Source organism: Pteropus medius, unplaced genomic scaffold, assembly GCF_902729225.1.
Source record: "Pteropus medius unplaced genomic scaffold, Ma_sr-lr_union100, whole genome shotgun sequence".
Taxonomy (NCBI): domain Eukaryota; kingdom Metazoa; phylum Chordata; class Mammalia; order Chiroptera; family Pteropodidae; genus Pteropus; species Pteropus medius.
In genome coordinates, this window is record NW_024355206.1 from 6,078,517 (window position 1) to 6,105,286 (window position 26,770).

The following is a 26,770-nucleotide window of genomic DNA, read 5'->3' on the forward strand; positions in this document are numbered from 1 at the left end:
GGTCTCAGGCAGGTAGGTCCCTCTGCGGCGCGCGAGCTTCCAGGCCCGCCTTCCGCGTGCGCAGCCGAGCCCCGCGGCGTCATCGCCGTCTCTGCCAGTGGCCGCGGCCGCAGAGGACGACACCGTCAGCGCCCGCGGGGCGGCGGCGCCCAGCTCATGACTTCATCGTGCAGATGGGCACGACGATGACGAGGATGACCGTGCACGCGGCGGCCGCGATCAGCGCCGCCATCTTGCAGACCTTGGCTCTTCGGAACTCGGCCTCCTTACGCTTCAGGAGTGAGTCGTAGCCCGGGGTGTAAATGTCTTCCATCCAGTATTCCAAGTTGTTCGGGTTCAGAGACTCTTGCGTCTAAAAGGGAGACGAGCGTTAGCAACGCGGTGAACACTTGGAACCGGGTCAAAGACAGTTTGACAGTCGTCACCCCCGAAGCAGCCGAGGGCGGCCTGCAGCCGGCGGGGAGAGCTGGCCGCGCGTCCCACCCTGGCCACAAGCCCCTGCCTGGGACGCGGCCCCCACGCAGCACCTCCCCTACGACAGATGTCATGTTTTGACCTAGAAAACATGACATGGGTCTTCTGTCGATGAGCAAGCAAAACAGAGCCAAGGCTCACACGCCTGAAATGCAAGGGCGCCAACCAAGACCAGGATGGCCCCGCCGAGAAACGCTCTCCCTGGAAAACCCTCTCCCTGGAAAATGCTCCCCACTGGCAGCCCCTGAGAACGGAGCTGTCTGAAGCAAGGCCATCTCATCGCTCTGATTCAGTCCCCGGTTCCTCAGAAAAGCATCTACTGGAAATTAAAGGGCACCTCCCGGATAAGCAGTGCAAACGAAACATGAAATATTTCAATTTCAAACACCCTTCTGAGCAGCACAGGCCACTGCTTAACGCCAAGGTCTGCAGCTGCACGGCCGACTGTCCCCACACCAGGTGCCCGTTCCCGGAGGGAGACCCCATGACATCTGTCGCCCGGGTTCCCCGGGATCAATGAACTGCATGCAGGAGAAACATCGCATTTAACCTGCCCGGCCCGTGACGCCCATTCCCCGGGATGTTTATCATCTGTTTCCGTAAAGGAAGGCAGCGTGCTCATTCCGTGACGAGCATTTAATAATGTGTGTCACATAAAAGCAGTTATACCTGATGTCACCTGAAGCTCTCTAATCCGAGGCTCTACCTTTATTTTTTATAATTTTGCTTTTACATCTATAACTATTGCCACATTAAAGCGGCATGAATCTGTAGGGGCCAAATGTCCCAGCCTCCTTCCCCCGAACTTTAAATCCCCAAACTTTAAAAAGATGTTTTTCCATCTCCGACTCAGGCATCTAACCCGACCCTTCCGAGGTCATCGTGAGCCTGGCAAAACGTTGATTATTCCAGCAGTCACACCTCCGTGATATGCCAACGCCCACGGAGCTCCATGCGACACCGTGAGACACCACGGCAAAGCTGCACAGGAACCCACCTGCACGAGAATCCAACCCTTGCCAGCTGGACGGTGACAGGAGAGGAAGTGGCCTAAAGGGACAAGTGACATGCAGTACACACGGGATCAGACCATGCGAGGAGTGGCTGCCACCACAAGCTCCCTGTCAGGGGCCGGCCAGAGCTGCCCTGGCCCACGCTCGCCGTCACGCAGGGCCCAGTGTAAACGCGTGTCACTGCAGTCATTTTGGGGACGTGACTCCACTACACTCTGACCAACAGAAGAAGCGGGGGGCGGGTGGAAGGGCAGTGGAAGACTCGCTCGGGGGGTCCAAGGTGAATGCAGACTCATCCGACATGGGCGGGGCAACCTACTGAGCTTCTTGGGGCCTCGATGTCCTCATCCGAAAACCAAAGGGGACCGTGGCAGCTCCTGCCTCCAGACCACCACGCCCGGCAGCGAGAGACTGCCGTCCAAAGCACCCTGCCCAGTTGACTGATCTCTGCGTCCTTTAATCGGCCCCTAAATGCCTCTTAGCTTAATGCGAGCCCTGTCACTTCTCACAGCCACCCTGCAGAGTGGTTGTCATTCTGCCCCTTCAGCGGGTGAGGAGCCCGAAGCTCAGGCCAGTGAGGGGATGGGTCCAGGTGAGCACGGCCGGGGTGCCCAGGGTTGGAACCCAGCGTGGTCAGTCTGGCCCCATGGGGACTGTGGCCTCGACGCCCACAAAACTAAGGCCACAGGTGGGGACAGGTGCTTCCTGTGCTCCAGCAGTGACAAACAGATGGAGGCAGCAGGAACGGGACCAGGGAGAGCGGCCACCACGATGGAAGTGTGGGCACAGCCCAGCCCAGCCCGGCGGTGAGCAGACCACACGCCCCCAGCACAGCCGCACTCGCGGAGCTCGGGGCGGCTCTCACCTGTGGCCGCTCCCTATGGAAACCTGCCCGTAGCTCGGCTCCCACATGGGCTTCTCCCACGTGCTGCGTGTGGAAGGGGCAGTCAGCTCGTGCTTCACGGAACAGTCCGGCGCAGGTCTTGTGCGCAGACGCGAGAGCCTGCACTCAGTACGGAGTCTGAAACATATCGTCAGCAAACGACGGCCAAAGCCAACGCAGCACGGAGGCGTGCACGAGCTGATAACAAGACAGCGGCGCCCCCGTCCGGCTCTCCGTTCTGATTCATTCAAGTTCAGAATTGCACGGCGGGGCCAGGGAGCTCGGTGGTGTGGGCACAGGCCGGTCTCGGCCACCGTGGTCCCCTCCTGCATCCGCCCAGTGCCCTGGGCTCCCCCACCACCACCACACCCGGCACCGCCAGAGGCTCACCTGCAGGTCCAGGGCAGTCAGCTTGCCCTTGTCGCCCGCATTCCGGGCGAAGTCCTCAACGGTCCAGGAGGGTGGGCCGCGCTTCACCTCGGCCAGCTCAGTCCGCCGCATGTTGGTGTACAGGGGGTTGTTCCCGTGCGCCCTGACGGAGGCGGGGTGTGGGTGCGGGCTGAACACCTGCTCCACCAGGAAGCCGTCTTTGGGCTGCTTGGGCAGGCGGTGCTGGGGGGGGACGTCGTACTGCCTGTCCGCCTGCAGGGGGCACAGAAGAGCAGAAAGGTGCACGGACCCGCCGGGTTCCCGGGGGCGGCAGCCGCAGCGCTGCACCAAGGACACGCGCCTGTGCTGGCCGCAGTGTCCAGGGCTAGCCTGTGACCGTGACAGTGCAAACATGAGCTAAGCCCCGCGTGCCGGGAGCCCATGTCCTGTCCAAGCCTCACACTGGCACCGCTGTCACCAAGCCTCCCGGGAGGTGGGGCCCAGAGAGGGTTAGTGACCTGCCCCGAGCACACAGCCACCAGGAGCCGGAGCCTCAGCACCTGGCTGCAGACAATCTCTGCTCACCATCTCTGCCTCTCTTCCTTTTTCTAGCTTCTACCTGATACCAAGGAGTGACACGTGGGACTCTCTCTCCAAGAGCCCTCTGGAAACACGCTGCTTCTCTGCAAGGGAGAAGCCAAGCCAGAAAACACATGTCGGGAGCCTCCAGAGACACGTGCATGGCCTTCAAGATCGAGTGCAGTGTGCAGGTAGGAAGGTGTTCTCCTAACCCCTCGCTCCGGAAAAATCGCTCCCCCAAGTGGAAGGCACTGCACCAATATTTGTCAGAGGGGCTGACAGCAGCAACATGAAGCCATGCAGGGAAGGCAGAGCAGAAGGGGGTGTGTGTGTGAGCAGTGCAGGGGGAGTGACCACGAGACATGAGCGCAGGTGAGTGCTGACGAGTAAGAGAGGAGAGTGAGTGAAGGTGTCTCGTGTGGGCAAATGTGCGTGTGTGTGTGCACGCGCGCGCGAGGGTGTGCGTGCATGCGTGTGCGTGCATGTGTGCGCGTGAGTGCGTGTGTGCATGCGTGTGAGTGTGTATGAGTGCGTGTGTGTGTGTGTGCACATGCACGTGCATCTCACGCAGGCTGGGAACAGAAGCGTAGGCCCAGACCGCACACCCTTTAAGGCTTCTAGACCACCACGGCTGCAGAAAAAGCAGGGTGAACTCTGCCAGACCCGAAGAAAAATCGAGACCACCTCCTACTTTCTAACTCATCAAAGCCAAGTACCTTCTGAGAGGCAGCACCGATTCCGTTCATCCTGCTCATCACGGTGCCCCAAAACCCGCAGAGCTGCCCATGGCATGAGCCCCGCCACCCAGATCTGGGGGGCAGGGCAGACGCCAATGATAAGGACCAGAGCAGCCACCGCCGCAGTTACAGGCCCTCGAGGGCTGGCTGTGCTCAGTGCGGATCGGGCCTCATCTCGGTTCACCCTCCCCACAACGTCCCACGCCTTGGGACGTAGCCACTGTTGTCCCTATTATGTATGCGAAGCTCAGGTCAGAGAGGGTAAGAGACTGACCTGGCGTCACGCAGCCAGGAAGCAGCAGAGTCAGGGTCTGAGCCTGTCCCCATTTCTAAGACAGGGAACCTCCCTGCACACACGCCCGCCCCCTGCTCCTCTGCCGAGGCACCGTGTCCAACGTGGCAGTCAGGACACACGCGGACAGGCTCTGAAGAATTCACAGGTATCTCCTGTGTCTGAACAGATGGGACTGAGGGCCAGACATCGGAGCAGCGCTAAAACCTCGGAAGGATTTCAGAGGCCGATGAATTAAGAGGCCTCGATGGGAACCTGGGACCCAGGTCAGCACGGAGAAGGGGACAAAACGTCTTGATGGACGAACCCGGGAGGAGAGGCCGGACGGAGGCGTGGGGCCTGGCCCTGCGGGACGCTCAGCACTGGTCACAGGCGCATGAGCGTGGCATTTCTGACGGCTCATCAGATCTGAGCACGGCCCTGTCTGGGGGACCAGAGCGTTCCTTCTGAGGGGACAGGGACTTCACGGGGTCTGAAAGGCCTGGCACCGCATGCCCAGAGCGGAAGTTTAGGGCCGTGCGTGCAGCAGAGGTCCATGAGATGGCGTGGAAGCTGGGGACATGAGGGAGGAGACCCCATAACTGTGCCCAGATCCCAGCTGGGACGAGCTAAGGGCCTCGGCTGCGTGGAGGGGGCGCAGTTTAAACGGAGAGGGAGGCAGAGGTGCAACCCACAGAGAGGACAGACCCACAGGGTCTGGTGCTGAACCAGATGTGAGCGGTCACAGACCAGAGCAGCCTCTTCGGCTCAGGGAAGTGCCAAAATGGGGAAAGCGGGAGGAGACACTGGCTCTGAAGGAACAGAAAAGCCTGGTCGGGACCTTCTGACACGTGGGTGGACATCTGGGGAACTGGCCATGAGCAGCGTGGATGTGGGACCAAAGCTTGGACGGCAGGCGGGGCTGGTCACCCGCCCAGAGCTGACGAGCACTGTCTACCAGGAGGGAGAAATGAGGTCACAGGAGGTGACAAAGTGAGAATGACTCGGGCCAAAAATTAGCGACTTTGGGCTCGGCACTGCAAGATCTTTCCTAAGCTTCTGGCTGTTTCTGTTGGTTCTACGAGGATTTGGCATGGCATAGATTGGAGTCCTGGCGAGTTCAGTGAACTTGATATTTCCGTCGAAGCCCCTAACCTTTTGAGTCCTCTACATGGCTACTTTTCAGTGCTAACCAAGACTCAGGGCACCAGACAGCTGGCCGATGCCAGCAGCTCGGGGACAGCGACAGTGACCGGAGGAGAGGGACCGGGGCCGGACCTCTCCTCAGAGCAGTGGCATAGACTACACTCTGCTCTCTCTCAAAAAGTGGCTACAGAGGACAGAGCGGTGGCCAGCACAGACAGCAGAGGTTTCCTTGGGATCAGAAAAAAAGTCAGGTTTTAAATTTAGTCTTTTCCCCAACTTGGGACCCCGAAAACATCCTTAGAGCCCAGTTTCCCAAGCTTTTCCTTCTTGGATCCACCGGAGCAGCCAGCTTCCTCTTCTGGCTTTGCGTGCGTGCAGCCCCCACCACCTTCCCTCCCGACGGCTCGGTCCTCTGAGACCGCGGAGGCCCCTGGTCTGTCCCCCGGCCTTTGAAATCAGGGGAGGGAACGAGATAAGCAACAGACTGAAATCGTACCGCTTCGGCCAGAAAGGGCTCACGTGGAACCCAGTCAGAATGAGGAAGAGCAGCCACGCGGCCCCCCGACACAGCCCTCCTCGCTTCGGGGGACACGAGACGAGAGGGATTGGGGGGGTGTGCGCTCCCTCCAGGACAGTCAGGGGACGTCAGCTAGAAAGATGCACAAGCGCCCGGGGTCCTGAGACCGTGCAGGACAAAACTACGAAGCGGAGGAGGACAGCGTCTTAGAGCCGCGGCCGTGGGCGGTGTGACTGGGAACAGTTGCCCGACGCCTCATCTATCGATCTCACGGTGCAAACGCCCCGGCTGCTGAAAAGCAGCGCCATGCCCGCAGCGGAGTCCGTGGAGGGACGTGTGAGCCCGCACGCTTCACGCCACCCGCCCCGTCCTTCACCCGCGCCCTGCTGCTTCGGAAAGGACAGCGACGCCCTTGCTGCCGCGTCCTGCTCTGCCCACGCCCCACTCTGACGGCCTGGGCCCGCACCCCCGTCCGGCGCCCGAACCACCCTTTCCCGTTGGCAAGCCCGCAGTCCTGTGTTCCTCCCCGCCGCCCGCCCAACCACCTACCCGCGCCGTCCCAGCGGCCTAGCGCGAGAGGCCCGCCAGACCGGGCACGACAGCTGTCACAGTCGACGCTCGGGAGTGCGCCACGCTGCCCGGGAACGTGGGCTCGAGTTTAAGTTACCTCTTTGGGCTTCCGATGCCAGTCCTTGCTCTCGCCAGGGCCCCCGTCCTTGGCCTCGTCCTCGCCGAGGCCCACGCGGTTGCCGTAAGTGATGGTGCGCCAGTCCCGGGGCGAGTTGGAGATGCTGGCGATTTTGGATTCTGTGGCACTGTTCTCCTCCGTCAGCGACCTCGAGGACGGCCTGGCGAAGAGGCTTTTCTTCAAGGCCTTGACGCGAAGGCTCTCGCTGTTGCTCCCACTGGCATCTGAGCAGCACCAGTCGGCGCTGTTCTCCAGTTTGGGCCCGTGGGAGCCGCTGTGTGCACGGAACACCCGGGGTGAGGCGCTCTCGTCGGATGGAGCCTCGCTGGTCAAGGAGTTCAGATCTGCCTGCACGCTCACCTTCTCAGGCTGCTGCATCTTCTGATCCAGCTTATTCAGTTTGCCCAACACCTGGGAGATTTCCTCGCGGACGCCCGACAGTGATTCGAGCTTCCGTTCGATTTCGCCGATCCGGAGCACCAGTTTGCACACACTGGTCTTCAGCTCCTCTTCCGAGTGGTGGCTGCTTTCAGGCCGGTTTCCCTTTTCTCCCTTGCTGCCAGGAAGCCCGTTGGCGATTTTCACTATGTTGTGCTCCGGTGAACTGTCACAGTCCGACTTGTGAAGCTGGGACAAGGACCCCGTGCTGTTGTAGCAGGATGACTGTATCACTCCTGTCGAGCCACTGATACTCATGTCATCAAGAAATCGGAAAATGTCACTGATGTCATCGCTGACGATTTCCGAGTCGTCATCGGACTGCTTCGCGTACTTGCCCTGCCCCGAGGCACACAGGTCCCTGCGTTTCTTGGGCTCCGGCACGTGCTGCTCGGTCTGGGTGCCCACGCTGCTGGTGTCTGAGCTGAGCTGCCCACCCGTGCAGCCGATGCTCTTGTCCTTGAACTTTTTGACCGGCTCGTGCTTCTCCAGGTCGGCGGGGGCCGAGATCTCTTTAGGTTTGAGCCCGCCGGGTTTTGCCACATAGCCGACGGGGCGCATCAGCTGTGGATCCTGTGGCGTGAGGTAAGCCGGGCGCCGGTCCGGGGCTGGGAAGCTGGGCGACTGGCCGCTGGGACTTGGGTAGCGCGGCTTCTCCTCGGAAGGGTTCCTGTTGAAAAAGGACCGTTCGAAGTCAGGGACTTCTTCCGCGTTTAGGCTCCAGCTTTTGGCCGGCCACGGCGTCTGCTTGCTGGGCCTCCCCGGACAGCGCCTGGCGTCCTGGGTCCCCGTCACGGGAGTGGGTCCAAAGTACGTGGAGGCCTGAAGGTCGTCTAAGCTTTCATGCTTCGCCCGCCTTCTGTCAGGGACGGGGGAGCACGCGGGATTCAGGTACTGGCTGCTGTAGGGCATCTCGAAGCTGTGATTAAAGAAGGGTGTCTTGTGGGGCTCCTTCCGGCTCTGGGGCTCCCCACGCGCCCCCTCTGCCTCGTGAGCGCGGCCAGCCAAGCCAGGGGACACGGCCATCAAATTGTGAAAGTCCTCTTTGAAGATGTTCCTTTTCTGGACACAGGACTGGCCCACGAAGGGCTCGTCGCCGGAGACGAAGGTGTCCTTGACGCCCGGGGCGCTGGGCAGCGAGAACTGGTCCGAGGCGCAGTCGCTGTCGAGATTCATGGGGAAGTAGGTTCTCTGCATCTCGCAGGGCCGAGGGCTGCCCACCGGGAACGGGGCCAGGGCCTGCAGCCTGTCCAGGGACGCGGCACGGGCCTTCGCCTCCCTGCCCACGCCCAGCAGGAAGTTGGGCTCCGTGGCGGGCACGAACTGCGGGCAGTCCCGGCAGCCCGCGTCACAGCCCCTGGACGGCTGCCGGGCGGGGGGGCCCCGGCCGAAGGGCCTGTCGCCCCGGCCGCAGTCGAGGGGCTCGCACTCGGCCGCGCCGCAGACCTCGGCGTCCGACCGGCACGATTCACAGGACGCCTCCTTGCGCGCCTTCGGCCGGCCACCGGGCAGCTTCTCCCTGGTGGCCCCGCCGTTCATCTGCAGCAGGTTGAATATGGTCACGATGTCTGCCGCCACCATGATTTTCTTTGACTGCTGGTGGTTCACGGTGCAGTTCATCTTGTCTTTGAACAGCGTGGCGGGGAACCCGGGGTCGAGGCAGGCCGTGTAGAAGAGCACGCTCCTCAGCTTGGCGAGCTGCGGCAGGTCGAAGCGGGCGCACAGGGACTTGCACAGGTCCTGGTAGGAAACGGTGTTCTGCTTGCTGTCCAGTTCCTCCAGCACCTTCACCAGGAAGACAGAGGTGTCCTGACCGGCCTCCATGCTTTAGGCTTTCAAAGGCTCTCCGAGGCCACTGGAACTTTGAACCAGGTCTGCAGCGACAATATCGAGAAAGAGCGGGGAGAAGAGGTTATAGACCGCAGTGGAGTTTGAAGGCAAGCCTGTCGTGGGCCCCATGAAGAAATGCAAGGGAAACTTTAATAATGTAGTCAGAGCTTTACAAATATTTGTAACGTACGACCCTGCAGTTTCTTTCCCAGAATTCTACCTCGAAGAAATGGTCAGTGACCACGGTTGACGCACAGAGATGTTCACCATAGCGGTATCTATATAGCGAAAAATAAAACCTGAGATAGTTCAGCGATGGGGGAACGCAGAAATGAAGCACGTTAGGAGATGTGTGACTTCGCACAAACGTTAAAATTAAGTTAGTGGACAGCCCCACCGCGGAACACTGCTCAGCAGCAACGAGGGACAGATTCCTCGCAGGGCACCGGAGTCCGGGCCGCACACTACACAGTTGCGTCTTAGCGACATTCCGGAAAACAGATTTGCAGCCGCCGGGGGCTGGCTATGAAGGGGCACAGAGATTTTCCAGGACGATAGAATCGTTTCATTGGGGTGGTAATTACCTGACTGTACGCGTTCGCCAAAACTCATAAAACCGTCTGCTAAAACGGATGTACTTTACTGCACGTAAATTATATGTCGGTTTGACAACTACACAATGAAGACTTTTTATGACAAAAGAAAACTGTGATACAATATTGAGCGAAAAAATATAATCTGCGTATGGAGTAAGATCTTAATTCTATAATATATATTCTGGGAAATGAAAATGCAGGAAAATAATGGACACTAAAATGTACATTATTCCAGGGTGGTTCCATTTGGATTGTAAATATGGATTTTTTTTTTCCAAATTAGCAGTCTGAACCTCAATATTGTATTATGCAAGTTTTCAAACATACAGCACAGTGGAAAGAATTTTATGGAGGGCGCTCGCATACCACCGTCCGGATTCTCCCGTTAACATTCCTCTGCTTCGTCACATTCTACCCCTCTGTCCTTCCGCGAGCCATCGTATTTTTTAAAGTAAATTGCATACGTGCATCTTTCCTCTACACATCTCATCATGCGTATCATTAACCCAACTTCAGTCACTGTTTACAGTTTTTCTTTTAATGTGAGAGTTACGTGCGGTGAAGTCCACAAATCTTAAGTGCATTTGCTGACATTTTGGCAAATGGGTAGAAACCAAAACCATATAAAGAGCCGGGACGTTCCCACCTCCCCGGTAAGTTCTCCATGCCCCTACCCCTTCAGCTGTCATTGTTATTTGATTTTTTATAGATAATTTTTATTTTTTCTTTGTAATACTTCATCTTTTCTAAAATCCCTACAGTGAACACAGGTTACTTTATAATCACCAAACGATAGTAAACCTCACTTCGAAATGGAAGGACAAATGACTCTTGGATGGGAAAATCGAAACCGTCAAAGCAAAAGTGAACAGAATTTTATAAGGGGAAGTAAAGCTCCCTGGTGACAAACGCAGACCAGGTCCTGAGAGGCCAGGGAGATACCAGATTCCACAGGTGGCCCCCACTCCACCCCCCCGGGCCACCTGCTTAGAGACGGCAGCCGACAGCCGACCTCTCGCTGACTGGCTGCTCAGCGGCCCGGGCCCTTCCCGTGGGCAACAGCGTCTTGCCTTTGGGTCAGATGCCAGCCGCTGCCGGCCAGGTCCCCTCTCCGCCCCGAGGGCAGTGTCCCAGGGGACTGCCGTATGCACGGGCACGTGCTCTGCCCGGATGCTGCAGGGACACGCAGACGCCACAGTCTGGGTCTTGTGTGGACAAGGCAACGGAGCCCCAAGCGGCTCCATCCTGCCCGGAACGCACCCCGGGAGCCGCCCCGCCATCGCACCGGCTGAGGAAGACACCGTGCGAGGTGACCTGCTTTGCTATGGGCAGGACAGTCTGTCACACTTGCACGTCAAGGGAACACACGGGCACAGAAGGCAGCGCGGGTGAGCCAGTGCGGCCGAGGGAAAGCTGCTCCGAGTCGCCACGCCGACGTCACGCTCAGGCGACAGGCGCTTTCACCGGAGCTCCACCTGATCCCTCACCTCGGCCTCGCAGGCCGCCTCACACCCGCTGCTGCGCTCTGGCAGGCCCGGGGACGTCCAGCAGCCCTGGGAGCTACGGGGGCCTCCCAGCCACGAGCCTCCCTGGAGACCCGTGACGCCCCCGCGAGGCTGCCCCGGCCCGTTGTTCTGCTTAGCATGGCTACAGCGCCACCAGTCCCTGGTCCGGAAACAGCTCTGGAAAGCCGAGGCCCAGCATCTCCTGAAGTGAATAAAGGGAACACAAGTGATGTGCCAAACCTGAGTCTTTTTTTGTCACAGCTGAAATTTGGGGGTTCCTGAACGGCACAGAGGAAGGGCGCCGCGGTCTTCAGTCTGTTCAGGACAAATGAGGAAGCTGAGGCTGGAGAAATTCCAGGCTCAAGAGAACAATGGAGAAGTATCTGCCTGAAACCTCTGGAGGCTGAGCGAACCCACCGTGGAACACATATGTGTGTGCGTGTGCGCACAGCATGTGTACATACATGTCGTTGGAGAGGTACAAGTTTGATTGTTGCGAGAAGTAATCAGCAGCAAAACTTAAAATACACATATTTTAAAAATAAAACGAATCCATACTTCTAAGTATTTCTGTAAAGGAAATAATCAGACGTCTGTAGAAAAAAGTGCTACAAATACGTTTTCTTCCATGTTGCTCATGCTAAGAAAAAATCAGCAATAACCTTTCTATTAATTGTTTATATAAAATAGTGCATCGAGATGCTGAAGCGATGTGTAGCATTAACGAACATGTTGCAGAAATGTGTTTACTGACGTGTTTGACCTTTAGTGACATGTTCCTAAGTGAAAAAGCATGCTACCGAATGGCATATTGTAATATATCCAATTGTGTACACACACACCCCCTCTATGTACTGAAATGTTAATAATAATCATCTCTATTCTTTTCTTCCTTTCAGACCCATGTTACTTAAACGTTCCGAATATGTGATTTCCTAATAGAGATAAAGGGAAGACAACCGGCAGGTAAATTTTTCTGTTTTGTTCTGTTTTCATTTCAGTGAAAACCCAAACGCATATGCTAGATCCTGCGTGCGGCCACCGTATGAACTGGGTGTGACGATGTGCCTCGTGCGGGACAGTGCCGAACTTTCGCTGCCGTGTTTCCCAGACTGGAGGGCACACACCCCTTGGGCTCCGTGGGTTCAGTGTGGAGAGGGCAGAGTTTCAGGGTTCGGGGAGCACTGACCGAGGTAGAGATCTGACCAGATTCTCCCGGGCACCCCGTTCTGGTGCCTCCCCACACTCGGGTGGCAGATGTTGGTCATCACAGAGGTTGAACTGCCTTAGTGTCCTGCTGCTGCTGTGAGAAATGACCGCAAACACAGTCGCTCACAGCCCTTGTTTGCCCTCTCGGGGCTCCGGAGGCAGAAGTCCAAGATGGTTCTCTGGGCCACTGCCCGTGTGCCAGCGGCCGCCTCCCTTCCAGGGGCGCGAGGGGAGAGTCTGTTTCCCGGCGTTTCCGGTTCCTGCGGGCGCCTGGCCCTTCTTCTGTCTTCAGAGCCGACAGTCACGTGTTCCTCTCCAACGCTCCTGCCTCCTCGTCCCACTTTATAGACACGTGTGGGTCCATGGGGCCCAGCAGATACTCTGGCGTGATCCCCCACTCAGCATGCTTCGGCACATCCGCACAGTCCCTTTTGCCACGTCAGGTAACACAGTCACAGGTTCCGAGGGTTGGGCGTGGACATATTTGGCCCATCTTTCAGGCAACCACAGGGGCCTTTACCAGAGGGCTGGGCCCCGACCCCAGTGCACATGAAGAAGGAAGGACGGCGCCCCCCGTCCACGTTCTCATGTTTAGGTAGACCCACTGGAAGGCGCGCAGGCCCCCTCGGCCGACAGACGCTTTGCCCTACTTGGTAGCGCAGGGTCTGGTGCGCCCAGCCTGTCACTTAGGCCCTCTGTTAACTGGCAGCCGAGGATGATGGGAAGCGGTGACGCTCACAGTGCTGACCCTGCAATACCTCCCAGAACCCTGGGAGCATGGAAGGCCACCCTGTCCTGTCCCCTGCACTTCCCAGAGCTCACGGCAGCCCTGACGTGAGCCAGGCGGGCATGACGGCCCAGGCAGGGAGCAGTGGCCACTGTCCACGTCCCCAGGAAGCCACTCTCTGCTCGCCAGGCCCAGCCCTGCTGCCCAGGACACACAGGGCTCGGCCCCTTGTGACGGGCAGCTCTCCAGCACTGAAGACGGTTCTCCAGTCCCGGCTCAGGACCCCACCCGGCCCCCTCTCCTCCCTGTGATGGGGACGTGGCTTCGAGGCACACTCGTTGACTCAGCCGGGGACAGCCCGAGGCTCAGGCCCGGAACCTGGATCCATAAAGACCCCCAAGAGGCTCTAGCGAGGCCGACGGCTGACGCGAGGACAGCTGCCTCGGTGCTGGTGCCCACGGCCCTTCTTTACGTAATTTCCAGTTGGCTCACGTGCTTCTCAAGCTGAGCTTCCTTGTTCTGAAGGCTGGAAAGACCAGAAGTCTGTCCTCATTCTAGACACCGTCATTCAGCTCACGGTCTTGTCGTGGTCACACGGCTCTGTTGACTCAAACCGAGGCTGTGGGGACCAAATCATTAGATGTGTCTCCTTCCTGCGGCGGCTGGAGAGCCACCCCCCACACCCCGCAGCCCTGCACAGGGCCTTCTGAATGTCCCAGTGCACGGTCACGCCCTCCTTCACCCGACAGCTTCATCGAACCGCCCAAGCTGTGCCGGGCACTATGCTGGTCACCAGGACAAACGGCACATGGCACGTCCCATTCCTCCAGGGGCGTACAGTTTACTGGGGGAGGCAGACCAGCAAATGGCCCGACATCGCACAGCGTGAAAGGGCTCCCATGGCAACGGGTCACCGAGGGAGAGCCCGCAGCCCCCCGACCCCCCTCACTCCCCACACCCCGTCCTGCGTCCCACTGACAGGCGACTTCCCGTTTTCTTCGGCTTAACTCTGTAGACAGGCCCCGTCCCTTGTTCTCTTGCCTGGCCTTCTCCCAACTGTCTGTCAGCCACCGGGCTTCTCCAATTTTCCAAAGCCCTTTGTCCCTGCCGGTCCCTACTGGTCTGCTGACCTTTTCCGGTTCATTTTCTCAGCTGTGTTCCTGAAGTCACCATGAAATGTGCATGTTCAGCATCCTGCATGAAACTTCTTTCTCAAAACGCCAGTATCACCACCGAGGCCACAGTGTGGCGGCCACCGCACGTCAGCCATTGGAACGAGAGGAACGGCAGGAAGGAAGGATGGACGGCGCCCACGCTGAGGAGGACACGTGAGGTAGGGATGGCGGCGGAGGGCTGGTCATCACAGCTTTTGCGATGTGCAGTCCTCAGGCAGCCGAGGGGAAGAGGCTGTCAGAGAGGCTCGCGTTGGCTTAACTAAGCGCCCGAGAAATCACACACGAAGCTTGGTCACAAAACACACTCCACGGAGGGCATTGAACGATGCGTGCACATAGCGTGGAGTCCAGTCAGCGGGCAGTTCTCTAAGCTCGTTAGAGACGGGTACGTCGGCACGTCACTGCCCTGTGACACTGGCCTTCGGCTCATTCCACTAACTCCCCTGGCTTTAAGTCCATGCTCACCAAGCACCTTCGTTTTATTATCTGGCTTCTAATGGGCATTTCTCCTCTATCAGTGAACACCAGACGCTGAAACCAGTGGTTTGTGGCTTACATGTCAGGCTTTCGGTTAGCATGGCTGCTTCTCTAAAAGACTGACCTGGACACACTACCGAATGCGCTCTGCAGCCAGCAACACTGACAACCACGTGTCTCACTGTGGCGCTCACACTCGGGTCCCGATCCCCACGAAGCGCCAGTCTGAGCAACCGCTGGCCCTCCTAGGCGGTGCTGCCCTTTTGACAGGCAGCAACGCAAAGCCAGCGTCACCCCGAGCTCTGGAGTGCTGCTTCGGTCAGGGCGGGCCGTGTTATGTGGCACACCTGTGTTGCTTAGGCCTTCTCACAGCAAACCAGTTTCCGGTCAAGAACTTTAACGAGTTTAAAGGGTTTTTTACGGTGAACCAAAATCCGCCTTTGCCAGGCAGTGTTGTGGGCGCCGGCGACAGAGCGACAAACAGGTCAAAGCCCCCACCCTTCCTGCACTGGGTCCTTCGTGACTCCTCCCCCCTCCCTCCCTCACCCACTCAGCAAGCTCTGCCCAGCACCACTGACGTGCGGCCCTTCGCGGGATGTGGGGGATTTGGGGCCGGAACGGTCGCTGTCCTCCAGGAGCCCCCATGCAGGCCTTGGCTGGCCACCAGGGGGGACGGCAGGCCAGTGAGAGGTGTGTGACAGCCTGCGACACAGAGCTAGGTAACCGCAGGATTCGCCCTCGGACACAAACGGGATGTGCCGCATGCTTCGGAGAAGCCTTCCAGCGACTCCCCGCGCCGAGGGGCTTCGGGACCCCCGCTGGGCGCGAGCTGAGCGGGCCGCGTGCCCCGCCCTCTTCCAGCCGCTCCATACACTGCGCTGCCATAGGAAATGCAAAGGTCCTATTCTCGAAAGAGGGAGAGCAGGGGAATTTAATGCTCTGTTCTGATGCCCTCTCACTGTACAGGTGAAAATAAACACGCAGCGAAGTTAGTAACCTGGGCTCAGGTGGCGAGTTCGGGGCGCTGCCGAGGCCGGCGCCCGCTGCCTCCGCCCGTCTCCCAACTCCGCACCCTCTTTCTCTTTTTTTCCTTTCGTTTACCCCGAGCCTGCAGGTGAGCTCCACAAGCTAGATTCACGTGGCAGTGAGCTTTAGCAACGTAGAGACAGCGGAACTTGGGACCCCGTCCCAGCGAGTGTGAGGAGACACGTCACCCCACACCGTGGCTGGAGCCTCGCAGGGCCTTTCTTTTCCTCCCCGGTGTCAGGTCCCCACCCGGCAGGCACAAAGCCGCAGCTGCAAAACTGGTTTCTGCTTCACATTTGTCAAGGTTCCAGAGACAGCTTATTTGGGGGATCCTGAGGGAGAAAGCCCCAGCTGGTTGTGTGCGCCGTGGACGGGGGTGTGCAGGTGTCTGAACGTCACAGGGGCGTGGATGTGTTCGGGGAGTACTGGAGTTACTAAATGCGAAGGCTTTTAGAAGCTGCAAAGTCACACCAGTTTTGCATCTAGCATTGGCCGGGAAAGATGGCATTATACATACGTGAAATTCAAAAAGGACCCCACCGGCAAAGAAGCCTTCGTCTGTCTTCCAAGTACTAAGTACCACTGGACACTTCCTCGCCAGACTCATCGGAATGCAAATAAACTGACGTATTCTTTCCCTGGCCACCGACGCTTACTGTCACATGGCCGCAGATCTATACAGACCTCTCAGACACACGTGATAAAAATCAGACTATTTACCAGACGTTTAAGGTTTTCCCTCCAGGCACCAGCAACCTGAGAAAATCTCTAGACTTGTTCTTTCTGCGGACTGCCCTCCTCCTCCCGCCTGCCTCCCTCTGAGCAGCAAGAAGCAAGCCCATGAAAGGGAGCTGTACCAGCGTGCCCACAGCACCAGGCCGCCTAGCTCCGACCTCCTTCTCGTTTCGACAGAGCCCCAAAGACAGCTGCCAGGCGCTCAGTGAGCCGGTGGCCCCGAGCTCACTGTAAAAGTCTGCGTGTGACCACAGCAGTCTACTGGCTCCTACCTGCAGGGCAGACTCCATCCATGCTGGTGGTCATGGAGATGGGAGGGGCATTTACCCATCAGTTCACCTGGGGGTGTGGGGGGTGGCAGCAGCTCGCTTGCTGGAGAAAGCGGGGGTGCATAGCCGGCCACCTCCACTGCTGCGGAGTCCTCCTGGCGGCTCTACGCGGGAGCGTGGAATCCCAGCCCAGGCCAGCCCTGAAGCTCCGGGTCACAGCCATGAGGGCGGCAGCATGGACTCTGCCACCTCCCAGTGACGACGCCCATGCTCAAGAGAAATAGTCTGAAGCCTTTAAGACAGACCTCTGTTGTGTATGGAAGAGACTCCCCTAGGTCTTCGCCGAATCTCACGGAGAAGACGCCAAGAGCACCGCCACCCTGCCAGCCAGGCGGGGCGCGCACTGCACAGTGAAGCTGCTCAGATGCCACCGGAAGCCCTGGCGCCGCGGAGAGCAGACGAGGGACGCTCTGGCTGGGTCTGGCAGCCCCGGGGAGCGTGGCGGGCAGGTGGAGAATGCTGCCTGCGCCGGAGCCCCACGGAATGTGAGTGACACGCCCGCGCCCGGCCTCCGTGTTTTCTGGAGAGCGAAGTTGAACATGCCTTCTCCTCGGGAAGAACCACGCTCCGGCTGGAAAGCTCGGGTGAAGAACCGGATGCACCGGCCGTCCGCCTGGGGTTTGTCCCGCTCTCCATCTCACTCCGCGCCTCTGACGTGCCAGGCCCCGCACGCACAGCTGGCACGTTTAACCCTCAAAATGCCGTTTTCTAGAAGTGGATTTGCAGCCATGAAAACTTGCCCCAAGTGCATGGTCCTTTTCCGTTGTTTCTCTGTCCGAACCCCTGATCCCTCCTCCGTGTTCGGTGGAGCCCGCCACCGCCCCCCCACACACACACCTCTTCCACCGCCACCCAGAGCGCAGCAGAATGGGCCCGCGGCCCGCAGCGTCCCCAAGCCGAGAGGGCCGGGGGGCTCCGCCGGCGCCCACACCGTGCACTGGCAGTCGCGCGCGTGCGCTCCCGCCCCCTGCCCGGCCCGGCTCTCCGAAGTTACCTCCGAGGCTCCCGCGGAGCAGGGTGCGCGCCGGCCCGCCGTGGCCCGCACGGCCTCCGATGCCCGCCGGTCCCCGCCTCCCGGGCCGCGGTTCCGTGCCGGGGCGCCTGCAGCCGTGCCCGGTTCAGGGTCTGCCCTCACCTGCGTGACGCCCACCTGGCCGCGCCCGGGGCCGGGGCGGACGCACCGCGGCCGGGGCGGGCGCGCAGTCTCCCCCCGGGCAGCGGGCAGCCAGCACCCGCTCGCATGGCGCCGGGGCGCGCGGCGACCCCGGGACGTGGCCCCGGCCCCCCGGGCGCCCACAGCCTCGGGCTTTGTGTCTCCGCCGGCGCCGCCACGTCACAGGCTTCGGGGCGGTGAGCAGCGCGGGCCGGGGAACCGGCGAGAGAGAGCCGGGCTCGGCCTCCCCATCGTCGCCTGCCGGGGCGCGCAGGCTGGCAGGGCGCACAGGCGGCGACTGCGCGCGCCCTGGGCGCCGAGGGGCGGGCCCCGGGAGGGGCGCGGCGGGCGCGCCAAGGGGGTGCCCCGCCGGAGGCTGCCGCCAGCGGAGCGCGAGCCGGGCGCCGCCAGAGCTCCGAGAAGGCTACGTCCGCGCGGTCCCGGGTCGCGGCCGCAGCGCCGGGGGCAGAGCCAGCGGAGGCTGCGCGCTGGAGAGAGCGGCGGCCAGAGCAGCCAGCCGGGCTCGGCTCCCCACTCTCTACGCTGAAGGTGACTGCGGCCCCCAGTGGCCGAGCAGGGGCGCGCGGTGCCCTCGCCTCTCTCCGCGTGCGCTGGGCTCGTCCTCCCGAGCCTCGGACTCCGCAGCCCTTTGCAAGGGAGGGTGGGGGGACAAGGTGGTCACTTAGCTCGCTGATGTTCCCTCTTGGCTGGACTCGGCTTAATTGGCACCCAGATTGGAGAGACTGGTGGTCACGTGACCACTCCCTCCCCAAACACGCACAAATACACACACACCAAGGCCAACTGGGCTGGGTTTCCGAAAGTCAGATTGGATACATCCATCAGAGCTGGCGGCCTTTGCCAGTCACCCTGCGCGCTGCAGTGGGGCTGGAACGCAGCAGCTGCCTGCGCGCCACTGTCTCCACAGATCCGGTCCCCGCGGCCGGAGGAGATCGCGGGAACCGCACCGTGGGTCGCCTCGTTAAGAACAATGCAGTTTCACAACCGCGGGGTCCCATTTCAAAAGAAAAACCCGCACCGCAGCCCGGAGCGGAACTGCGGAGCAGCATCCCTGGGCTGGGTGCGTGGCTTTCCTCCGGCGCAGCCCAGATTCCAGTCCCTGGTGGTGCTTCCTACCTGTGGTCTGAGCAGGCCCCAGGGGACGAGATCTCAGTCCCAGCCACCCTGCCGGGATGTGGCTGGCGACAACCTCTAAAAGTGAACCTGCGAATAAATGGATACTTTAAATACCGCCTGATCAGGGCCATGCGTTGACAGCTCTGTCTTCCCAGAGGCCGCAGCCCCAGTTCCTAAATTCATTCGTCTTCAGTACCTTGCTGTGAGGCAGGCTCCAGCCCCTCTCTGGAGAGGGCAGGATGGGAATAAAATTGGATGCATCCTACCTTGCCCGGGATTTTATTTACTTATTTTTTTTGAACTTCTTTTTCCTTCCACTCCTGCTTTGGCAGCCATCAGCTTGTTCTCTGCGTCTGTGGGTCTGTCTCTGTTTTGTTAATTCATTTGTTTTGGTGGTTTTTTTTTTTTTAGATGCCACATATAAGTGAAGTAATACAGTATTTGTCTTTCTCTGACTTTTTCCACTGAGCATCATACCCTCCAGGTCCATCCTCGTTGTTGCAAATGGCAGGATTCCATCCTTTTTTATGGCCGAGTAATATTCCGTTGTATACGTATACGGCGTCTTTAATCTTCCACACGTGGGCGTTCAGGTGGCTTCCATATCTTGGCTGTGGTAAATAATAATGTGATGAACATGGGGTGCATATAACTTTTTGAATTGGTATTTTGGATTTCTTAGGATAAATACCCAGAAGTGCAATCGCTGGGTCATAAGGTAGTTCTATTTTTAATTTTTTGAGGAACCTCCATCTTCTTTTCCATCGTGGCTGCACCAATCTGTAATCCCGCCAACAGTGCACAAGGGGTCCCTTTCCGCCACAGCCTCACCAGCACTGTGATTTATTGATTTATTGATGACGGCCGTTCTGACAGGTGTGAGGAGACATCTCATGGTGGTTTCAATTTGCATTTCCCTGATGATTAGTGATGTTGAGCATCTTTTTATGTCGGTTGTCCATCTGTGTGTCTTCTTTGGAGAAATGTCTGTTCAGGTCCTCTGCCCATTTCTTAATCAGATTGTTTGGAGTTTTTTTTGGGGGGGTGGACATTAAGGTATATGAATTCTTTATATGTTTTTGGATAGTAACCCCTCATTGGGTATATCATCTGTGAACATCTTCTCCCATTTGGTAGGTGGTCCGTTCACTTTGTTGATGGTTGGTTCTTATATATTTTATCAAAGTTCTCCCCAAGTTTAGTGAGCACCCTCATGACCATTTCCTTGAATTTTGTATCAGGCAAGTTACCGATTTCTGTTTCCTTAGGGTTTTATTTTCTGGTGGATCTTTCTTGTTCCTTCATTTGAGAGATATTCCTCTGTCTTTTCATTTTGTTTGACTTTCTACATTTGTTTACATGAATTAGACAAAGTAGCGGTCTCTCCCAGTCTTGGAAAAGTGGCCCGATGTAGAAGCGGGCTCTGCACAGGCTGTGTGGCAGGCGGTTTTGAGACCAGAGCAGCTCTGGCGGGGGGAGGCCGGGTGCATGTGGTGACGCCATGTTGTCCCTTCTTGCTCCTTTTGTCCAGAAGCAAAAGACTGCAGGCAGCCACCTCGCAGGCTGACCAAAGCCCGCCCCCCCAACAGAACCCTCCCTGCCCAACGGGGTGGAGGGGCCGTGCGTGAACCACGGTGCCAGTGGCTCCTCAGGCCCTGAGGGTTCCCGCAGGGCCGCGGTGTGCGTGTGTGCGTGCGTGCTGGGGTCTGCTTGTGGGAGGGGTGAGTCCAGCGTCCCCCTGGACACGGCCATCTAGACCTCTTAAATGTTTGTGGACTCTCGGTTGTGCTCGCATCTTGTTAGCCGAGACTCCCAGTGAGCCGGCCCGCCGCTGGCCTGAGGGGAGGTGAGGGAACCTCCCGCAGTCGCACCGTGCTCGGGGCATGCATCGGGGCCACGCGTCCCCTGCCCTGCCAGCGGCCGCCGGCCACCCCAGGGCTCTGCCTGTCCTTTGTAGACCAAGTGCCGCACTCACTGCTCTCACGGGGGACAACACGGTTCCTGCTGCCACCGCCCAGTGCTCCCTCCTGCCTCTGCTCCTCCCCCCGTGCGCAGCGAGCAGCAGCCTTGGCCTGTCCCCGGCTCTCTGTGCCTGGCGTCCTGCGCCCTCTCCTCCCTGCTGGCTTCCCGGCCGCACTCCTTGTTCAGGGACCTTCACAGATTCTAGACTGAAGGCATCCAGCGTTGTCTAGAAGGGTGACCACTTTTTAAAACGCCTTTTCCGTCATTTCTATGGAGCTGGCGGTTGGGGAGCGTGGGGCCGGGCGGGGCGGAGTCACTGGCACGCCATGCTGAAGCCAGGAAAGGCAGCCTTCACCGGGATGTTTTCAAAAGCCGGTTTACACCTGAGCGTCTTATTTGAGTCACATCTGGTCTGGGCTCTTAGCTTTTCGGTGTGGCTTTGGACAAATCATTTCGCCTCCTCGATGCCATTTTTCACTGGCAAAATGAAAAATGCAGGTAGGATGATCTTTAAGCTCTTTTACATCTGAAATCCTACATTTATACTTCAGATGCAGCTGTGTGTTAGCAACGCAGTCAGGCTCCCCACCGCCGCCCATTCCCATAAGCAGCTCCTAGTTTTCCCGTGCTTTATCTCCAAGGACAACCACGTGATTGATTCTACTCTTCCCAGTTCCTGCTTTTGCACTCAGCACAGCAGTAAAACCTCATTAACTTGGACGACACTCATTTAGAGTGTATGATAATTCCGGGACTGGGCCGAAGTTTATGTTCGTGTAGTAAAACATGACTTCCTAGAAAATGCAGATCAGCCACGTCAGCGGTGCTGCCGAGCCGTGTTCGAAATCCTTACGAAGCAGCTATTTTTCGAGTTCCTGCGAGTGTTTTCGATAATGCACACATATCTACTGAGAACCAGTTTTTAACCCAGAGCGTCACACCTAGTGGCCTGAGGGGCAGGGCTCCCGTCTGCTCGCAGCCTGGCCTGTGTCCCGTCGGCCCTGCTGAGCGTGCTTGCTCCTTACTTTTGAAAACGGGGGGAAAAAATCCATGCCATGCAGAGAAGACTGAGGGACCCGTCTTGCAGAGAAACGACGCGGGCAGACAGGGAGCCCCTGGGCCTACGGCAGGAAACGGAGAATTCTAGCCTCACCCACTGCAGCCGAACGAAAGGGTGCGGGGGAGCGCCAGAGAGGGGTCTCGAACGGACGAGAAGCCCTTCGGGTGGCAGCCCCCATGCGAAGCTGGACGCGAGCCAGGCACTGCAGTCGGAAGCCTGCGGCCTCGGAAGAGGAACCTGCCCTTGGGGCCCAGCCGCTTCGCAGGTGCCGCAGGCGCGGTCCACGCTCGGCCCTCGTTGAGAACTGTTGCGCCAAGGAGGACGCGTCTTTAAGAGGGAGACGAGGGGACCCGCCTGCGATTCCGAGCAGGGGCGCTGCCGTCCACACCGCCGTCCCGTCGCCGCCTCGCAGCACAGTCTCGCAGTCGTCAGCGCCGTCAGCGTGCGACCGCGGCCTCCACGGACACCAGGCAGCTTTCCTGACAAATGCACGAAACTGCAGGCGAAGTAAAGATCACTCACTGCCCGCACATACAGTTCACTGCAGGCGAGGTTTGTGACGTGGACACGACGTTCGTTCGCAGGAGAGGTGGGAGGCCGTACGGCCACCTTCTGCTCCACGCACACTAATGGCTTCTCAGCGCTGACGTGGATTTCCTCAGTGACGTGCACTTGTCGCTGCGAGGGGAGCGCTGCGTCATCACCCTTGCGAGGGTCCGGGTCGCCGGTACGGGCCCGAGGCACAAGGACTGTCTTTTCATGAGAAAAAGTGGAAGGGAGCCCGGGACCCAAAACGCTAAGTCTCTCTACTCTGAAAACGAGTCGCTAGGAGGACTTCATCCAAAGGGCGAGGCCGTCCTCGTGGAACTTCAGTCTTATCTAGAAACCTAGGCCCTTGTCTGCAGCCTCTGTTTCCTGTGAGGAACCGGGGCGCTGACCTTGGTTTTCCCGTTCCGCTCCCAACCCCTCTTTCCAGGAAGCAGATCTGAGAAATGAGCCCACAGCACGTCTTCCATCTTTCTCCACCAGAGACTGGAATGGTGCCGTAAGCCCACTGTTCGGGGCCTGTTCGCTGTGAACAAATGTTGCCTAAAGTCCCTGTACCAAAGCAAAAAGCCTTCTTTACTGAAGGAAAAAACACAAAAATGGAGACTGTAGAAATCTGAGCCACACCCGGACCTTCTAAAAGGACTTCGTTAAAGCCCAGGCCCACAACGGCAGGACCATCCAATTGGTAGCAATATCCAGTCTCAGGACCTAGGCCCACAAACATGCAGCCTGGCTTTTGTTACCTGAAACGCTGGTGTATACCTTGGCTTATAGAACCAAGCTGTCATCACCTAGGAGGAGGCAGAATGGAGGACACTGTGCACAACTCCAAGACTGTCTGACCTTGAAGGCATTTACAGTAGAAGAGGAGGGGGCCCTGCCCCCATGGGGACCGAAGCAGACCCCAACCTAGCTGACTTGGACCCACGGCCCGATTCCAGCTGTCACTGCAGATAAGAGCTGGATTGCGTTCGACGGTTCTCACAGACGCGAGTGTCCCGTGGCCTCTCCAGAGCCCATTACGGTTGGCATGTGAATAGGGACTACCCGGACGGTCCGCCCAGCACAGGGGGCAGGCGGGGACCTCTCTACAATGCAGATCCAATCGTGTCCCTCCCTCGCGTAAGCCCTTCACTGCATGCTGGGTAAAGGACACGTTGTCCAGCATGGAACGTGAGGCCTCGTCCCCGCAGCCCTGGCTGCTGTTCCTGCTTTAGCCGCCACCCCTCCCCGTCCCTCTTCCGCAGACCCTCAGCTCCTGTCTCCCAGACTCACGGCGTGGGCTCCACACCCGAGTCTCTCTCTCTTCCCTCCATCCTCGCCTCTTAGGTTCGTGCAAGATACGGCGAGCAGCTCATGCCAGGACGCCCCACGGTAACCTCTGGGAAACCTTTTTTCCTGCACACCGAGTGTGACCGTGAATTTTATGTGTCAGCTTGACTGGGCTACAGGGTGCCCAGATATCTGGTCAAACGTTCTTCTTCGTGTGTCCCTGAGGGTGTTCGGATGAGGTTAACATCTAACTCAGCAGTCTGAGTAAAGCAGACGGCCGCCCCCGTGCGGGTGGGCCTCATCCGGTCAGTCGAAGCAGGACATGAGGAGTGAGACTGATGGAGCCAGAGGTAAAATCATCGTTATGGGGAACGAACTTTAGCGTCCATTCTGGAATGTGGAGGAAAAGGACAAAGAGAGAAAGCAACAAAAAAGGTGGTAGATATGAAATCAGAAAATGAAGAAGCGACTTACTTTTGCCTACTTGAAGAATTGCCTGAATTGAAGAATTACTTACAGAAACATAGGTGACATATTTCCCGGTTAGACCGACATTTAGATCGACCACAGACGTCTTGTCAACAATAACTGAGCCAGAAGAAAACCGAGTGATCCATTCCAAGTGTCTGCCCAGGATGGTCTTCCTTGCCACAGCTTCCTTTAGGAGAAATGGAAAAACAAAGACATTTTAAAACACATAAAGACCGAGTTTATCACTCACAGTTCATTAAAAAGCCTATTATTATTTAAAGCCTATTATTATTTTATCATGAACACAAACAGAAAGCGTGAAATGGAAGAAATGACGGTGAAACACATTGATAAAATATACGGTAAATTCAACGAAACATCTACTTGAAAATCTGATATTATTGTGTTAAAGGTAAAACTAAAATTATAGATAATAACAAAACGTGGTGGGTGTTCGGCGGATGCGTAACCACACGAATCCCTTATCCGTGATTAGGCCAGGAATGGAAATATATAGCCTTTATTCTTCTTTAAGTATAGTTAAATGTGCACTTTTTTAAAAATGAGGAGTAGGCACTGAACACACGGAAATACTATCTATAGTTTCTCCATCAAAATCGACTGGAAAAGAAATGTAAACAGAAAGTGTTATCGAAGCCAAAAGAAAGAAGGGAGAAGCCGAGGAGAGAAGCAGAGTGGGCCGCTGGGGAGAAGCGAGTCCGACTCTGAGAAGCCGGACCCAGCGCTGCAGCCTGCGAGCCTGCGAGACGGAACGCGGCCCCTGGGTCCGAGACGCTGCCCCGGCCTCCGCCCGACTCCGCACGCCCCGTCTGTTTGCAGACTCCCCTCCCCGGGCGTGGTGTTGTTGCCAACTGACAGATGAGTCAGTCTCTCAGCCTTCCTCGCCACTGACGCAGCCAGAGCCAGGAGAAGCGTGTCACAGTCAACACACGGGGACGTGGGCGTTCTGTGAGGGCCCACGAGCCAATCCGATGACGATCTCTGGGGGAAATGAACTTTTAAAGTACGCTTTTTTCAATCCGCTTTTTAGAGACTCGCGGCGGCCTTGTTAATATATAGTATGAAATGTCCTCGGGTCTAAGTGTGCCCTGGTCCCCCCTCCGCCATGAGCCCCTGGCCGCCCACACAACATCGTCGTTAATTTTGTGTCGGTCCGACTGGATCCGCAGACGGCCCTCCCAGCGTGGGCGGGCCTCGTCCAATCAGTTGAAGGCTGGACCAGCCCAGAATGGAGGAAGGCAGAATCTGTGGGACTTCTGTGCCGGATGGCTTGAGCCAAGACATCGGGCCTCTCCTGCCCTCAGACTGCGACCTTCAGCATTGGCCCCCAGGGTCCGCAGGCCTGCAAACCCGGCCTGCACTCCACCACCGGCGTGCCCGGGGCTCCAGCTGGCAGGCGGCGGATCATGGGACTTCTCAGTCTCCGTGACTGAGCGAGCCACCAATCAAGCCACCGCCAATCAGTCGATCATTCGATCATACATACGGACATCCTCTTGGTACTGTTCCTCTGGATCGTCCTGACTGACCAGCCCTCCCTGGCACTGAAGATTTCAAGAACACAGTCACATACACTTTGGAGTGAGTGCCCCCTCGGGACAGGGTGCCCCGTGCGGAGAGCAGACCTCAGCGACGGCTTTAGACAGAAGCTGTGCTGGTGAGCCGGCCGGGGGCTACCGGAGCAGAGCCTGCCCCGGGGGAGGTGAGGACCGTCCCCACGGGTCACCCGCTGCCTCCTCACCGCCCGGCGAAATTTCAGCCTCCCTGCTCTCTGCTAAGTGCACTGCTCCCGAGCCGCTGTGCTGACGTGAGCAGAAACGAGACAGGCGCTCGCTGGCCTCCTGTCCATTGTGGGTGTTTCTCCCTCCGGTTCCCGGGGATCGTGCGCCTCATATGTTCAAGGCTGCTAAGGTTACAGAGCCACCGGGCTCGGCCCCGGGCCTGGAAGCTCAGCAACGACTGGGGGGTGCTGCCACCCAGTGGTGGCGCTGCGAATTGCCTTGCGTGGGAATCTCAACCAGAGAGCGGGAAGAGGCCGCGAGAGAGGGCGCTGATGCTGACCGCAAGGAAGCACGGGCGGTAAACGCACATTCCCCCCACCCCCGAGCTTGCTTGGCTAATCAAAGCAAGAGCTGGGGATTTGCTGCAGATCTCTCTCTCCTCCTGCTGCTAAATCTCTACTTGGTTCAAAAGGAACCGTGTCCTCGTCCATGTGCTACAGGAGTTTAGAAGTTGTCTTTCTGGGAAATGGTTTTTGCTGGTTTTAACATGTTTGCTAAGCGGGGACACCTCAGGGAGGTCGACTCCATGTGTGAGGAAATCACGCTCAGGTCCTTCAGAAGCGATTTCTGAGGCTCACGTCTCCTTCCGCGTGCCGCCTTCACCCTCGGCCTCTGCCGTTGACCTTGAAGTTCACATGAG

At 58.1% G+C, this 26,770-nt stretch overlaps 1 protein-coding gene across 2 annotated transcripts; it reads right to left on the reverse strand.

The window, feature by feature from the left end:
- Positions 1 to 25,928, reverse strand: MINAR1 (membrane integral NOTCH2 associated receptor 1). Of its 2 annotated transcripts, XM_039858353.1 has the most exons (5): positions 25,206 to 25,928; positions 24,375 to 24,515; positions 6,657 to 8,989; positions 2,761 to 3,012; positions 1 to 352 (listed from the first exon to the last, which is right to left on the reverse strand). In XM_039858353.1, the coding sequence occupies exons 3-5, from the start codon at positions 8,937 to 8,939 to the stop codon at positions 155 to 157; spliced, it is 2,733 nt and encodes a 910-aa protein (XP_039714287.1). In that variant the 5' UTR covers positions 8,940 to 8,989; positions 24,375 to 24,515; positions 25,206 to 25,928; the 3' UTR covers positions 1 to 154. The 2 variants fall into 2 exon arrangements, with proteins under 2 accessions (XP_039714287.1, XP_039714286.1); XM_039858352.1 differs by lacking the exons at positions 24,375 to 24,515; positions 25,206 to 25,928 and adding an exon at positions 17,719 to 17,823.
- Between the last annotated feature and the right edge of the window lie 842 nt (positions 25,929 to 26,770).